Genomic DNA, 17,063 nt, shown 5'->3' with positions numbered 1-17,063 from the left:
GGGATAAATAAGATGTTGCAAAGTAAATAAGAGGTAGGTGATCACCGATCGAAGTAACAGGTAAAACGCAGGCAGCTGCTTTCCGGTGAAAGTTGTCCACACTTTCCGCTGCACCCGCCTGGAACTGCCCAGCAGACTCATCAGATTCTCGTGCCCAGAATGGATTTAGAAAGTACCTGCTGAACTGTATTTACCTGATAATTAAAAGAAACACAGGAAGACGGTGAGGATCCAGGAAAGGATACTACACCACACAAGCAGGACGACTTCACATCCGGGGAACGCTCAGAATCCGAAACGTCCTGAGGACTCCAGCGTCTTTCTCTAACCCGCCGTCTCCCTGTTTGCCATAGACGGAAACATCAATAGATGGCACGCGGAGACGGGGAGAACCAATGTATGGAGACCAGGGGGAGGATGCGGGGGGATGAACCGGGAGACTGGGATGGATATATATAATATACTCTATACGCACTGAACACGCAATAGATAATGCACGAGAACCTGCTGAACAGCTCAGGGAACTCCACCCGAGGCTCTGTAGTGACCCGCGTGGGAAGGAACTCCAAAGCAGAGGGGACACATGTACACGTATAGCAGGTTCACTCTGCTGTAAAGGCAACTATACTCCAACAAAAATTAATTAAACGAAAACGCCTTTCAAATTTCACTGCAGATCTTGCCTCTTGCTCACTGCAGCCCTGCCACTCCGGTCTTCCTGTAATTTCTCAGTCCTGAAAGCTCAGCCCCACCTCAGGGCCTTTGTAACTGCTTTCCTCTTGCAGGGTGGCTCTTCTCCCAGACGGCAACCAGCTTTTCATCGTTTAGGTCTTATTCCGACGTGAGCCCCCAAAGGCCTCCCGTTCCCTCCCCTCCCCGTCCCCGCTGTCGGTGCATCGTTCCTTCCTTGACTCGGTTCACTTTCCCGTGGCACCTGAAGGCAACTCGCTTGTTTCCGCGGTTAGTCGGCCTGCTTACAGCGGACCCGTGGACTCCTGGCGAGCAGGGACTTGCCCGCTTGGCTCACAGCTCTGGCCCTGGGACCCAGAAAGGCATCCGGCGCACAGTAGGCGCTCAGGAACCCTTTAGCGAACGAGTTAATGAGAGTATGCCTGCTCAGTATAAAGCCCCTCAACGTCAAGGGTTTCTCAAAGAATATAACAAACGTGTTCCCCAGTTTACCAAATTCAAAGTCCTGACTGTTGAGGTCACTTAAAAGCCGGGCAGGAGAGCAACCAAGGGGGTACTTGGGCTGGAGATCAGAAAGGGAGCTGATCCGCGGCAACGGGAGGCCACCGTTTCATGGAGTTTCCATCACACCGAGCCGGCCCATCGGGAACCGAAAGCAAATCCTTCCGCTGCTCTAGGGACAGCACCGGTTTACCTGTATTCTCTTACCACAGCTACCGACACTATTTTCCATCCAAACCGCCTCGTACGTTTTCAGCAAGGATATGAACTATCTCAGTATGTTGCAGGTATTCTTGGAGTCTGAGAATCAGCAAGAGGTGAAAGGCAGTGTGAACACAGTATGGAGTAAAATGCTTCTAAAATGCGATTCCTCCTCTCAGCCAGGAAAAGGAGACACAGCACTTGAGGTCGTTATTCGGAGTAAAAGCCCCAAGAACGAGACATCTGTGTTAAGTTCGGCCATCTTGCTTGTAGACCAGAATCTGAGTAACTATGCTTGACTGAATACATACTCAAAGGAGAAAGCTACCCCCTAAAAAATAAATTCAAGAATCATTCAAACACAGTTTTACTGGCTCAGTTTTGGAATCTATCACTGAGGTATTCCAAGCTGAATTTAAAACTCCTCATTTTTCAAGCCGACCTGTTACCACTAATAGGTTTTAAAATGATGAACAGCCATAGAACCATAAAAATAAATTCTGTTTTATAAAACTGAAGATCATTTTATCTGAAATGAAGTTTCATTTTTTAAAAACATCATGCATTTGGAAAAAAAAAAAAAAGTCATATAATCCTGGAAGCAGTGGTCATTTTCCATGAAAGAAAATGTTACTGGGACGCAGCAGTAGCACAGAAGTGAAATATATACTGTGAGGGAGAAGCTGATCTGCTGTTTGGCAAATACAGGGCTTGTTTCCACACAGCGGGTAGGAGAGAAGGCAAAAGGAGACTCCAGGATTACACTCAGGAAATTAGGAGAGACAAAACAGAACCATGGTATCAGAGGCAGGCCGATCATCACAAGTTATTACGTGCTTTTAAGACCCTTTCTATTGATGTGTAGAACTTTAAGATGCAGCAAGATGCGGTTAAAGAAGCCTCTTACGTGTACAACAGATGACTAATGAGACCCTACTGTACAGCAGAGGGACCCTCTTCAGTGCCCCGCGGTGACCTAAGTGGAAGGGAATCCAAGAACAGGGGATATGTGGACACGGAGAGCTGATTCACTTCGCTGTAGAGCAGAGACTAACATCATTATAAAGCAACTATACCCAGATTAAAAAACAAATAATAAAATATTTTTGAAAAGAAGCATATCAAACCACATCTCCTATTTGTACACAGCAGGACAAAAACTCAGAGATGATGGCTGGATGGCATTACTGACTCCATGGGCATGAGTCTGAGTAAGCTCCGGGAGACAGTGAAGGACAGGGAAGCCTGGCGTGCTGCAGTCCATGGAGTTGCAAAGAGCTGGACACGATCTAGCGACTGAACAGCAACAGGATGCAAACTCAGGGGCTAATGGGGCAAAAGGTATGGTTCCCAGTGTAATCCTTTGTGGAATGGGAGAGTTTTCAAGGTCACACACAAGTTTGATGACTTGCTACTTTTTGCTTTGTTCTTTGGTCAAAGTCAGAAGGTCAGCTCAAATCGAAAGAGACAGAAATAAACTTCTGGATGGTCACAGAGCCAAGGTGCTTTGCAAAGGCCAGAGCCAAGAGTGGGAGGGAGAGGAGTGGCTGTGGCCATCCAGGCAAACAACTGACCACTGCAATCTGTGAATGCGCGTGGTCAGTTTCCAGGGAGGTGGGTTTCTGAGTAATGCGGTTTCAGCGGATCCGTGAGCGATCTGCTAACTCCCTGAGTTTGCTGTGAGAGACTATCACGACTCCAGAAATCACCATCCTCATGCGTGCACATAGGACGTGAGACTTGCACGACACACACACGGCTGCGCGGGGTGGGGTGGGGTTCCGGTCTCCACCCCGAAGCACCAGTGAGAGACAGACCACACACAGGAAGAGCAAGGCAAGGCAGACAGCACAACGGGCAGGCAGCTGAGAGGCCTGGCGGCGCGGGGAGAAGGACCCAGTCACTGAGGAGTGGACTGACCAGGACACGGGGCAGAGCAGGGGGACCCGGTCTCATCCCGAGGGCGGAGCCGGGCTCGCAGAGCAGGGAGGGGACACTCCAGAAAGGCGCGACCCTGCGCACCCGGGGAGAACAGCATGAGGGGTTCAGGCAGCAGTTCATCACAAAGGAGGTGAGAGCGGGAGAGCGGGGGCAGGGGGTGGCCAGCCAACCTGAAGACTGAGTCAGAGCCTGGCCTACCAGTGCAGGCGGGGACAGCAGAGAGGAGCCTGGCGCACCGCTGGCAGGAGAGCGACCTGGGCAGCCCCCACGGAGAGCAGGGTGGAGGGGCCTCACAGAACTGAAAGTCACCACTCGGGCATCCACGTCTGGGAAAATGAAGACAACGGTCTGAAAAGCTACACGTACCCTGGTGTTCACAGCAGCACTATTTATAACAGCTGAGGCGTGGGAGCGAACGGCCTGCCAACAGATGAACGGGGAGAGAAGATGTGGTGTGCACACACACACACACACACAATTTATATCAGCCGAGGCGTGGGAGCAAACGGCCTGCCAACAGATGAACGGGGAGAAGATGTGGTGTGCGCGCACACACACACAATGGAGTATTACACAGTCACACACACACACAATGGAATATTACAGTCTCACACACACACACAATGGAGTATTACACAGTCACACACACACACAATGGAGTATTACACAGTCACACACACACACAATGGAATATTACACAGTCTCACACACACACACACACAATGGAAGATTACTCAGTCACACACAGAGACACACACACATACACAATGGAGTATTACTCAGTCACACACACACACAATGGAATATTACACAGTCATACACACACACACACACACACACAGTGGAAGATTACTCAGTCACACACAGAGACACACACACAATGGAAGATTACTCAGTCTCACACACACACACACAATGGAGTATTAGTCACACACACACAATGGAGTATTACTCAGTCACACACACACACACACACAATGGAGTATTAGTCACACACACACAATGGAGTATCAGTCACACACACACAATGGAATATTACACAGTCTCACACACACACACACACAATGGAAGATTACTCAGTCACACACAGAGACACACACACATACACAATGGAGTATTACTCAGTCACACACACACACAATGGAATATTACACAGTCATACACACACACACACACACACAGTGGAAGATTACTCAGTCACACACAGAGACACACACACAATGGAAGATTACTCAGTCTCACACACACACACACAATGGAGTATTAGTCACACACACACAATGGAGTATTACTCAGTCACACACACACACACACACAATGGAGTATTAGTCACACACACACAATGGAGTATCAGTCACACACACACAATGGAGTATTAGTCACACACACACACACACAATGGAGTATTACACAGTCACACACACACACACACACAGTGGAAGATTACTCAGTCACACACAGAGACACACACACACACAATGGAGTATTACTCAGTCACACACACACACAGTAGAAGATTACTCATTCACACACACACACAATGGAGTATTACACAGTCACACACACACACACACACAATGGAGTATCACTCAGTCTCACACACACAATGGAGTATTAGCCACACACACAGACACACAATGGAAGATTACTCACACACACACAGACACACACAATGGAGTATTACACAGTCACACACACACACAATGGAGTATTACACAGTCAGACACTGACACACATACACACAATGGAGTATTCGTCAGTCACACACACACAATGGAGTATTAGTCACACACACACACACACAATGGAGTATTACTCAGTCACACACACACAATGCAGTATTAGTCACACACACACACACAGTGGAAGATTACTCACTCACACAGAGAGAGACACACACACACACACAATGGAAGATTACTCAGTCATACACACACACACAATGGAGTATTACACAGTCACACACACACAATGGAGTATTACACAGTCACACACACACACACAATGGAGTATTATACAGTCACACACACACACAAAATGGAGTATTACTCAGTCACACACACACACAGTGGAAGATTACACAGTCTCACACACACACACACACAATGGAAGATTTCTCAGTCACACACACACACAATGGAGTATTAGTCAGTCACACACACACACACAGTGGAAGATTACTCAGTCTCACACACACACAATGGAGTATTACACAGTCACACACACACACACACAATGGAGTATCACTCAGTCTCACACACACAATGGAGTATTAGTCACACACATACAGACACACAATGGAAGATTACTCAGTCACACACACACACACACAATGGAATATTACACAGTCACACACACACACAATGGAGTATTACACAGTCAGACACACACACACACACACACACAACGGAGTATCACTCAGTCTCACACACACACAGAATGGTGTGTCACTCAGTCACACACACACACAGACACATACAGTGGAGTATTACCCAGTCACACACACACACAATGGAGTATTACACAGTCTCACACACATACACAATGGAGTATTACTCAGTCACACACACACACAATGGAGTATTAGTCAGTCACACACACACACAATGGAGTATTCGTCACACACACACACAATGGAGTATTCGTCAGTCACACACACACACAATGGAGTATCATTCAGTCTCACACACACAATGGAGTATTAGTCACACACATACACACAATGGAAGATTACTCACACACACAGACACACACAATGGAGTATTACACAGTCACACAAACACACACACACACTGGAGTATTACACTGTCAGACACACACACACACAACGGAGTATCACTCAGTCTCACACACACACAGAATGGTGTGTCAGTCACACACACACACAGACACATACAATGGAGTATTACACAGTCACACACACACACAATGGAGTATTACACAGTCTCACACACATACACAATGGAGTATTACTCAGTCACACACACACACGGAGTATTAGTCACACACACACACAATGGAGTATTCGTCACACACACACACAACGGAGTATTACACAGTCAGACACACAGACACACACACACACACAATAGAGTATCACTCAGTCTCACACACACACACAATGGAGTGTCACTCAGTCACACACACACACACAATGGAGTATTAGTCACAGACACACACAATGGAGTATTACACAGTCAGACACACAGACACACACACACAATGGAGTATTAGTCACACACACAGACAGACACACAATGGAAGATTACTCACACACACACACAGAATGGAATATCACTCAGTCAGACACACACATACACACACACACAATGGAATATTATTCAGTCTCACACACACACACAGTGGAGTGTCAGTCACACACACACAAAGAACGAAATGCAAACGGACCTAGAGAACATGAGGCGGAGTGGAATGAGTCAGAGAAAGACACACACGCTGCAGGATTTCGCTGACATGTGGAGTCTAAGCAATAACACAAATGATACACATGCAAAACAGAAACAGTCCCCACACAGAGCCTGTGAGCACAGGGAGGCGGGGGAGGAGAGGGATACCGGCGGCACGGGGCTGATACTGATACATACACACTACCACGTTCAAAACAGTCACGCAACAGGGAGACAGTGCACAGCACCCGGAATCAGAGAAGTTATCTCGTAGCAACTTATAACGGAGTGTACTCTGCAAAAATACAGAATCACCATGCTCTATACCTGAAACTTATGTAACATTGCAAATCAACTACACTTCAATGAAAAAAGAAAAAGATGGGCCTTCAGCCTCAGAACTTTAGATGTGGGTCCTAGACCCCTGGGTAGGACTGGAGAGGGTGATGGGAAGAGGGCTGGCAGCAGACAGACACTGAACAAGCAAAGGGACTTGGCGACCGAATGGATTTAGAACGAGGACAAAAAAAGGAAAAATCGAGGACTGTGAATGAATCTGAAGAAACTGCGGTGTCACTGGCAGAATAGTAAGAAGAGCCGGCTTGAGGACAAGGATAAAGACTCTCGAGTTAGGCATGATGAGCTGAAGGTGACGATCAGCAACCGGAAACATTTTCAGCCACGTATGAACTGCGTGACTTTGAGAACTCCCTAAGCTTAGCTTTCTCATCTGTAAAAGGAGAAACACTAACGTGTGACTCACTAAGTTACTGTGAGGATTGAGTGAAATGACAGTCATGCCAGCACTCACTAAAGCACTGGAAAATAACATATTTTGGCCACTGTTATTATTCGTCTTATATCTGACCAACTGCCCAATAAGTATTTTTTGTTATGTGAACTTAGGACTATCCGATACCCATCTCATCAGGACTTTGTGTTTTTTGTTTTTTCCAATACAACTGAGATAAGCCAAAACACTTCTACTCTAACCGCAGTCCTTGTACATTTTCCAGAGCATTTCAGTCTGGGCAATTTACAACCTGGAGAGGTCTTCAAATCTATGACAAATTCATCACTACAAACCATTAAACCTAGTATGTCAGCTGACCCATCCAGATTAGATGTGAATATTTTGATGGCTATGGCTTTCCCTAAGAAGCAGCAGGTTGACAAGGGGCTTCTTTACACTGAAAAAATAAAAGAAAAGTATTGTATATGGTCTAATAATAATTTGCAACATACTAAAGATCCTGTTGAGATGAAAGTTTTTGTCTTTTCTTTGTTTGTTGGGAGTGTAAGAAAATAAGATTAAAGAGAGTAGGATTCTGTAGTAATGATGTAGCCATGAAGGACACATTAGCAGTGGGGAAACTGAGAGAAGCTAAATTCCAAGTAAATCTGAGAATTTAACACTGTAGTTATTAGTAACACTGGAGAGTGAATACAAACATTTATCCTGTACACAGTAAGAGCTTAATAAACATTTGTTAAATATTGCTGGATGAAACTGATGATGTGCCTGAAGAAATTGTTGATGACTGATGAACCTGATGACCAGATTATGTTTGTCCTTTTGTTCATTGTGGTGATGACCTCACTGTGGTATTCATTGTAACTGTCTGTAAAGAGTAATTAAACAAAAGGTATGGAAACAGCATCAAGGTATTTAAAGCTAGGAAAGAAACTGAAGTCCAGGGAGGGTAACAGACTTGCCTAAATCAGTTCCCCATAATGTGAGGTCAGAGCCTGAACAACGTTAACCAACAGCACTGTGCACATCCCATCTCCCTGTGATGGAGGAGAAAAAGTTGTGGAGAAACTCAAGCCAGGCGGCTTCATGATTTGCTTGAAGGTCTAACGAAAGGTTGGGAGGGGTAGACGGATTCTGAGAAACGCGCGCTTCAATTATTTAAGCCACGATGTCTCTCCTTACGGTGCTTAGTCCATGGCAGTCTAAAATACGGAGTTTTTTTTTTGCCATTAACGCAGCCACATTTTATAGTATTGCAGTATGAGGTTTTTATATTTTTTTATCAAAAGATTTTATGAGTAAATGTCAGAAATCAGGGAATTTCATAAAAAGGGCGTACCAGTTAACTTGTTTAGGTTCATGAAAAGGGTTACAGCCATAGATTATAGAGCTGTTTTTGACTGTGAAAATTTATGTGCTGTCTAGATCTTTATTCTATTGAAATTGAACCGCAAAAGGCCCTTAAATAAAATGATTCCTTCGAAATCCATAAATTGCAGTAGAGCTGACTGATGAAGAGATTCAAATTCCCTTTCAAGGGCGCATGTGGGGAGCGATCCAGAAGGGACGGGGCAGAGTCTCTCTTGCACAACGGGCATGCCTCCCTGTGTCTCCAATCTGGAGCCAGACTGTCCGGGTCAAGGCCAAACTCCATCAGCTACTGTGATCTAACCCACATGACTTGGCCATGCTGTGCCTCGGTCTCCTCATCTGTAAAATGGGGGCGGTAACAGTAGCCGTGTCATAGGCTGGGGAGGATCACAGTTGAGACAGCAGAGCGCTGAGGGTGGCAAGCACTGCGTGCTGGCTCAAGGGTCACCCTCAGGTCTGCGTGGCGTCCCGCGCCAGCCCCGCCACCCACCTCTGCCCTCGCTCCTTTCTGCGGGGTGCCCGACCTTCTGGGAAGTCTTCAAAGCCTAACTCAGCGGCTGAATGTCTGGATGGCCCTGGCTGGAATGTTTCTTCTACAGCAGGCATTGTTTCCTGCTTCACCTCACGGTCCCTCTCTGAAAGGTGGGCCCCATCTGACTCGCTCCTGCAGCCCCAAAGGGGCCCTCCTCAGTGCCCTGCACGCGGCACCCAGCAAGTATCGACATTTGTGGTGTGAACTAACACACCGGCAGAGCTGTCCTCTCCTGCCTTATCAGCTGATAGCTGTTATTATCTCTTTTATTAAAAAGGAAAGGTAGGTCCCAAGAGGCCCAAACTATTAAGCTGAGGCCAACATCGTAACTGTCTTTAGGAATAAAGCATAATTTATGAGATGCACAGCGAATTTAATTTCATGAAAACTCAGAATTTCTGGAACAAAATCAACACAGAATAAAATCTCAGGTTTGGAATGTAGCCAGGATGGTCACTACCCAGCCTGGGCAGGGCACAGCATTATTACTGTCATCTCTTGGTTACCCGCTGTGAAGCGGCACGGCCCTTTGAAGATGAATACCTATTTGTGGCAAATTACCCCTAAGTCAAAGTTCCCTTACGTTCTGCTTCTTTCTCTCAGACAGTCTAGATTAATAAACAGTGAGCGCCTGTGATGGGACAAGAAGCCTGTTGCACACGCAGCCGCTCATTCGATCCTTCAAACAACTCTGCAACGTCAGTTCTCTTAACTATAAGGAAACAGAGGCGTGGAGACACTGGACCACTCACCCAAAGTCTCCATCTAGTTCAGCCCATCTGACTCCAGTCCATCTCCCCACATTTACTGCCCTATACAGGGGTGGAAGGGGATCGGCGTGGAGACACTGGACACTTACCCAAAGTTTCCCATCTAGTTCAGCTCATCTGACTCCAGTCCATCTCCCCACGTTTACTGCCCTATACGGGGGTGGAAGGGGATTGGCGTGGAGACACTGGACCACTTACTTTCCCAAAGGTTCCATCTAGTTCAGCTCATCTGACTCCAGTCCATCTCCCCACGTTTACTGCCCTATACAGGGGTGGAAGGGGATCGGCGTGGAGACACTGGACACTTACCCAAAGTTTCCCATCTAGTTCAGCTCATCTGACTCCAGTCCATCTCCCCACGTTTACTGCCCTATACGGGGGTGGAAGGGGATCGGCGTGGAGACACTGGACCACTTACTTTCCCAAAGGTTCCATCTAGTTCAGCTCATCTGACTCCAGTCCATCTCCCCACGTTTACTGCCCTATACGGGGGTGGAAGGGGATCGGCGTGGAGACACTGGACCACTTACCCAAAGTTTCCATCTAGTTCAGCTCATCTGACTCCAGTCCATCTCCCCACGTTTACTGCCCTATACGGGGGTGGAAGGGGATCGGCGTGGAGACACTGGACCACTTACCCAAAGTTCCCATCTAGTCAGCTCATCTGACTCCAGTCCATCTCCCCACATTTACTGCCCTATACGGGGGTGGAAGGGGATCGGCGTGGAGACACTGGACCACTTACCCAAAGTTCCCATCTAGTCAGCTCATCTGACTCCAGTCCATCTCCCCACGTTTACTGCCCTATACGGGGGTGGAAGGGGATCAGCGTGGAGACACTGGACCACTTACCCAAAGTTCCCATCTAGTCAGCTCATCTGACTCCAGTCCATCTCCCCACATTTACTGCCCTATACGGGGGTGGAAGGGGATCGGCGTGGAGACACTGGACCACTTACCCAAAGTTTCCATCTAGTTCAGCTCATCTGACTCCAGTCCATCTCCCCACGTTTACTGCCCTATACGGGGGTGGAAGGGGATCGGCGTGGAGACACTGGACCACTTACCCAAAGTTCCCATCTAGTCAGCTCATCTGACTCCAGTCCATCTCCCCACGTTTACTGCCCTATACGGGGGTGGAAGGGGATCGGCGTGGAGTATGTAGATTACTCAACTGCTTGTGAGACACAGGGCTCGGAGGATTCTTCGGGGGCATGCCCAGTCTGGTCTGGTTGGGCTGGCCAGGAAGGTGCATTAATGCAAACTGCAATGAATTTCAGGGGTCAAAGGAACACCATGAACTCAGGCTAGATCTGCAAACTCCAGGAGATCTAAGTTGATAGCAAAACAGTGGACTCTCTGAGCAATGGCAGCATGGAGGCACCCCGCATGACACGGTTATCTTAGAGCAAAAACTGGCCAGCAGCTGGAGTCCTGGCCATCAAGACAGGAAGCTAGAAAAGGGAAGCTGGAGTTCGGGATGAGCCTCGGTGCCAATCAGGAAAACATGAGAAGCTGGGTGTGCGGAGCTGGACACACTGTGGGCTTCAGGAGGCACGTCTGGACGGGGGTCGCCAGGACCGATCCTGGCAGAGGTTACTGTGGCCGCATTTTATTCCCTTCTTCATCACGCAGTGGAAGACAGCAGTAAACCACACACCCGAACCTGTTGCTTCTCACTTAAAACACTTCAATGCCTTCCCATTATCCTCAGGGTCAACTTCAAACTCCTCAGCACCTCACACGGCCCTTCATGACCTGGTTCTGCTCCTGTCTCTGGTCTCATCGCTCTCCATTTATCCTTCTGGCCCCACCCAGCCCGGCAAACAAGGAGCGCGGACGGTTCCGGTTATTCAGAGGACCAAGCTCTCCTACTCAGCTCGGCGGGAACGCTCAGCTGAGGACACACTCTGTCCCCGTCTGGATATATCTCCATCTTTCAGGTCTCCTGTCGGCCGTCATTTCCTCTGCAGTCAGCCTTGCTTTCCGTCCCCCGCCGGCATCCTGCACCTTCCCGGATACTCCCACAGTGCTCCACAGTCATCCTTCAGGACGGAGCGTCCTGGATTCTAACCACCCACCTCCCCAGCTGGACTCCAAGCTCCTAGAAGGCAGGGCGGTGTCCGTCTTCCCTGCGTTTACACATCCCCAGCGTCTGCAGACGAACATTTGTTTCCAAGTCAAAGAAAGGTAGAATCCTGAGGACAGAAGAGGGCGTGGCAGAGCCACCTACTCCAGTGATCGGGCGCGAAGAGAAGACGAGAGTGCCCAGCGCTCAGCAAGCGTGAGGCGAGGGCCGCGCGGTCAAGAAGGGGCCTCAGGAGGATTTGGAAACGCTACCGAGTATCTAGAGGGGTCTCCGTTTCGCTCACTGACTGGAAAGCTGTACACGGCGTGCCCAGCGCAGCCGCAGAGCACAGGGGTCGCCCGAGTGCCCTCGACACTTCGGGTTTTGAGAGCTTCTCGTGGAAGACGTGAGAGCCCGCCTCTAGAGTTTTTATCACACGAGGAAAAGAAGGAAGAAGGACAGTGAGGGGAGAAAAACACAGGATTCCGAGAAGTCAAACTGCTGGCTCTCTGGAACTGACACGAGCCTACCGACAAACATCCAGGGAAAAACAAAAGAGGAAAATAGAACTGGGGACTCTGCGCTGTAAGGTTTGCCTGTGACAAAGGGGAAACCGCAAAGCCCATTGTGTTTAAATCATTAGCTAACGTGCACCCAGTTCACAGGCTATGGACCAGGCTCGGCGGGGAAAAAAGACAAATTAATCTAAGGCTGTTCATTCTGTGATAGCTTAAAGCAAAGAGCTTGGAGCAATAATATGAAGACAGCTAGCAAAATAAATAGAAATGAAGTCCAAGGAATTTAAACATGAAAATTTGGGGAGGGGAAAAAGAACCGCACAAAGCAAAACAGACAAAATACAAGGCTAACCAAACAAAAGCTAAATCAAATAAATAGGCATTGCCGTGTGCCCTGGAGGACTGCCAAGGGGAGTGAGCTTCAACACAGAATGCTTCTGCTACCAGTTTGGGAAACTTCAGTTCCAGAAAGACGGGAGGAGGGCGGAGCCACGTCTGAGTGACGCCGGGAGCGGGGGGCGGGGAGGGGCCGACGGACGCCAGGGCTTCCCCTGGTTCCTGCAGTGGCTAAAGTCGTGTCCGGCTCTGCGGCCCCGTGGACTGCAGCGCGCGAGGCTCCCGTCCTCCGCCATCTCCCGGAGCCGGTGACGCCATCCAACCCTCTCATCTTCCGTCGCCCCCTTCTCCTCCCGCCTTCAGTCTTTCCCAGCATCAGGGCCTTGTCCAATGACTCAGCTCTTCACATCAGGTGGCCAAAGTACTGGAGCTTCAGCTTCAGTATCAGTCCTTCCAAGGGATATTCAGGGTTGATTTCCATGAGGATTGACTGGTTTGATCTCCTTGCAGAACCCTCCCCTAACAAGATGCAAAAGCAGCAGCCCACTCCCTCCCCATGCCTCCCGTGGACCCTACATACAGCCAGGTATGAGAAACAAGACCTTGTCATAGACGAGAAATTGGCGACACCTGTAGTGGCCTTCTCTTCTCCACTTACAGATAAAAAGGCCATCATAAATACCTCTAGGTGACCGTGCTAGGATCCAAAGTGTTATGAGGAATCCAGTCCCTGGAGCTCAAGTCAGACAAAGCGCTGGCAATTACTTGTGAACGTGGATGCTGGGGATGGAGCCCGAGGCTTGGTGCTGGCATGGCTCCTGTCGAAAGTCACAGTCCTGAGGCACGGTAGTCCTCTCAGTGACAGCCACCACTGCAGTCACCCTGCCCGAGTGTTTGTCCCCTGGCGGCACAGAGCTAGGTCCTCTGCATGAATCATCCCCTTTAAGCCCCCAACAAGCCATTATTATCTTAATTTTATAGCTGCTCACTCTACAGATAATCGAGCCAAGGCAAGTTAAGATACTTTTCAACCAGGAATGGAGCAGGGATTTAGATCCAGACAGTTATTTCAGGAGAAGTTCTTCTAACCAACAGACTTGTTAGAAACCCAATGAAAGGAGGTGGATAATCAGTAAACGCTTATTAACAGTGGGGAGACATGTACTTTGAACTCTGCTAGGTTAAACCGGGGTAAAATAGTGTTTTTTAAAAAAACAACAACAAAGTGAGGGGCGTCCCTGGTGGTCTGGTAGCTAAGAACTCGCCTGCTGGCGCAGGGGACACAGGTTCGATCAGGTCCAGGGGGATTCCATGTGCCATGGAGCAACGAAGCCCGTGTACCACAACTATTGAAGTCGGCATACTCTGGAGTCTGTGTTCCACAAGAGAAGCCACCACAAGGAGTCCTCGACCACAGCTAGAGAGCAGCCCCCTGCTCACCGCGACTGGGGAAGCCTGCAAGCAGCAACGAAGACCCCGCGCAACCAAAAATAAATAACAAATGAATAATTTTTTAAAATGAGGAAGACTAAGGCTGAAGCTGAAGCTCCAATACTTTGGCCACCCGATGCAAAGAGCAGACTCACTGGAAAAGACCCTGATCCCTGGAAAGATTGAAGGCAGGAGAAGGGGACGACAGAGGATGAGATGGTTGGATGGCATCACCGACTCGATGGAGGTGAATTTGAGCAAACTTACGGACAGCGTGGAGGCGACAGGAACCTAGTGAGCTGCCGTCTATGGGTCGCAAAGAGTCGGACACGACTGCGTGACTGAGGCACGCACTCTTTAATGTCCACTGTTCCTCTCCAGCAAATACACAGGCTGCTCAAACCCCTAAGGAAACTGACAAAACAAACCAAGAGGACAGTTGATAATGTGTAGCTCAGTGGTTTTGGGGGGTTCAGTTCAGTTCAGTCGCTCAGTCGTGTCCGACTCTCTGCGACCCCATGAATCACAGCACGCCAGGCCTCCCTGTCCATCACCAACTCCCGGAGTACACTCAAACTCATGTCCATTGAGTCGGTGATGCCATCCAGCCATCTCATTCTCTGTCGTCCCCGTCTCCTCCCGCCCCCAACCTTTCCCAGCATCAGAGTGCAGACTTAGCTCCAAATGCCAGGAGACCTGGGAATCTGAAGTTCCGTAAGCTTTCCTTAGCCTGGCAATGCCTTCTCCTTAAATTTCTGTATTGCTGTCTTTATTGAGATTTCTGTACATTAATATGTGCCTTTTTTTTCCCCCAATATGACCTATTTTTCCAATGGGACTGAAGGGGGAAAAAAAAATCACAAATGCATATTTAAGGAAGCAAGAATATTTAAATTCCCCCCAATTTTGTCATACATTTTTTTGTGCTTTCTATTTGAGATGAAAGATAAAAAACCTGTGTGCATGATTAATTGTCATGATGAAAGAATACTAGGCAGTTGCTTAAGAGACGAGAACAACAAAAGGATAAACCACTGCAGGCGTCCCCAGGACTGGAGTGACACGGCTCTGTGTACTCGGTTTCCATGGCGACTAGCGATGGGAAGATGAATGTTTCACAGTCACTCCGCTCCGCGGTGCACGTCTATAAATCAAACTTACATAAAGAGCGCAAGATTTCTGCTGTGGGCTGGACGCAGAGCCGGTTCATTTTCCTGTTACTGTATAATTATGGAAAAGAAGCACAAAACAATGAGGTCATTCTGAGTGGGGAACAAACTCAGAAATTACTAATACACCTGCAGAATGCCATTCATCTCGCAGGAAGCAAGAGGCAGGCAAGGCGGTCAGCGGACGGAAACCCTGCCCATCTTGGGCGCAGGCTTCCCGGCACCGACCTGCTCCGGCTGGGGGCTGAGAGTGACGTGCCTGGCCTGGGCTCCCGACCCCTGCTTGGTTTGAAAACAGACACAGGGGCAACTTAATCAACTGCCTGCCATGCCCTACAGGTTTTTATTCTGATAGACTGGGCAGAACCGGCACTCCATGTTTAGTGTGGAAGTTTACTGAGGCTGAACAAGCATACACTTGCTTTTATTTACACCCTAAATGGCTCATCTTGTAGACGTGAGGATAGAAAAATAATGCTTTGGCATTGAATTGGGAGCCAGGAGACCCGAATCTTGACCCAGGTCTATGTAACCTTGGGTAAACAATGAAGTTCGTGCAGCCTCCATTTTCTTAGCGATGATGTAAATGATTTTTAAAGTCTCTGCCAACATCTGCTTCCATGATTCTGGATTCCAAAAACTCAAAGATCTGACTCAATCAGATCTAACCAGAGATATCAGTTGTGCCATTCCTAAATATATATGTATATATACACACACACCTTACACCAGCAGTCCCCAACCTTTGTGGCACCAGGGGCCGGCTTCACAGAAGACAGCTCTTCTTCCATGGACCAGGGAAGGTGGAGGGATGCTCTCAGGATGATTCAAGTATATATTTATTACGCACTTTTATTTCTATTATTAACACATCAGCTCCACCTCAGATCATCAGGCATTAGATTCTGGAGACCCCTGCTTTACACAGTTATACTTTTAAATTCTATACAGGCTAAAACACCTAAGTGATAGCATTTTAAGATTACCGTTGCATTGAAGCTTTCTTCTGACTTCTGTCAATCTTTCAAACACAGAATATACTCTGGAAAACTGAATGATATCATCAGAGTTTCAAATGCATAGGAAAATTGTTACAGATGATCCTAGGACTGATTTTCTTAATACTATAAACAATATTTAAATTTCAATAATCTTCCTGTCACCTAGATAAGGGATGCCTATCAATTCCTGCCAAACAGGAAGCATCTTGCCCCTTGAAGTCTGCAGCTCTCAGAGACAGGGTGAGGCGTTCCTGGACTTCATCTCTGAAGAGTCATGCTTGGTACAATTTGTGGAACAAATGAATGGACGGACGAGCAGACGCTTAGTAACGCCTTTGCTGCACCTTTCAGAAATCTTTCTCCAGTCTTACCT

General features: G+C 48.0%; 1 protein-coding gene across 21 annotated transcripts in view; it reads right to left on the bottom strand.

Annotated features, from left to right (window-relative positions):
* EFCAB11 (EF-hand calcium binding domain 11) overlaps positions 1–17,063 on the bottom strand; it is a 206,501-nt gene that overhangs the window by 141,332 nt on the left and 48,106 nt on the right. The window contains exons 7-8 of one of the 21 annotated variants that reach the window (XR_016038153.1): positions 16,676–17,061; positions 2,376–15,740 (exon numbers count right to left, since the gene is read on the bottom strand). The exons of 18 other annotated variants lie outside the window; for them this stretch is intronic. Coding sequence is in view for 2 of the 3 variants with exons in the window: in XM_088839382.1 (XP_088695508.1) it covers positions 15,665–15,740 (76 nt within the window). In the remaining variant the exon portion in view is untranslated. Of the gene's footprint in view, positions 1–3; positions 195–2,375; positions 15,741–16,675; positions 17,062–17,063 lie in introns of those variants that run through there. 2 more of the 21 variants (XM_088839386.1, XM_088839382.1) reach the window with 2 other exon arrangements.

Source organism: Moschus berezovskii, chromosome 9 (assembly GCF_049115385.1).
Source record: "Moschus berezovskii isolate FMDL1 chromosome 9, NW_MosBer_1.0, whole genome shotgun sequence".
NCBI classification, from domain to species: domain Eukaryota; kingdom Metazoa; phylum Chordata; class Mammalia; order Artiodactyla; family Moschidae; genus Moschus; species Moschus berezovskii.
The sequence above is the reverse complement of the archived record's forward strand: the minus strand, read 5'-3'. Positions and strand labels throughout refer to the sequence as shown.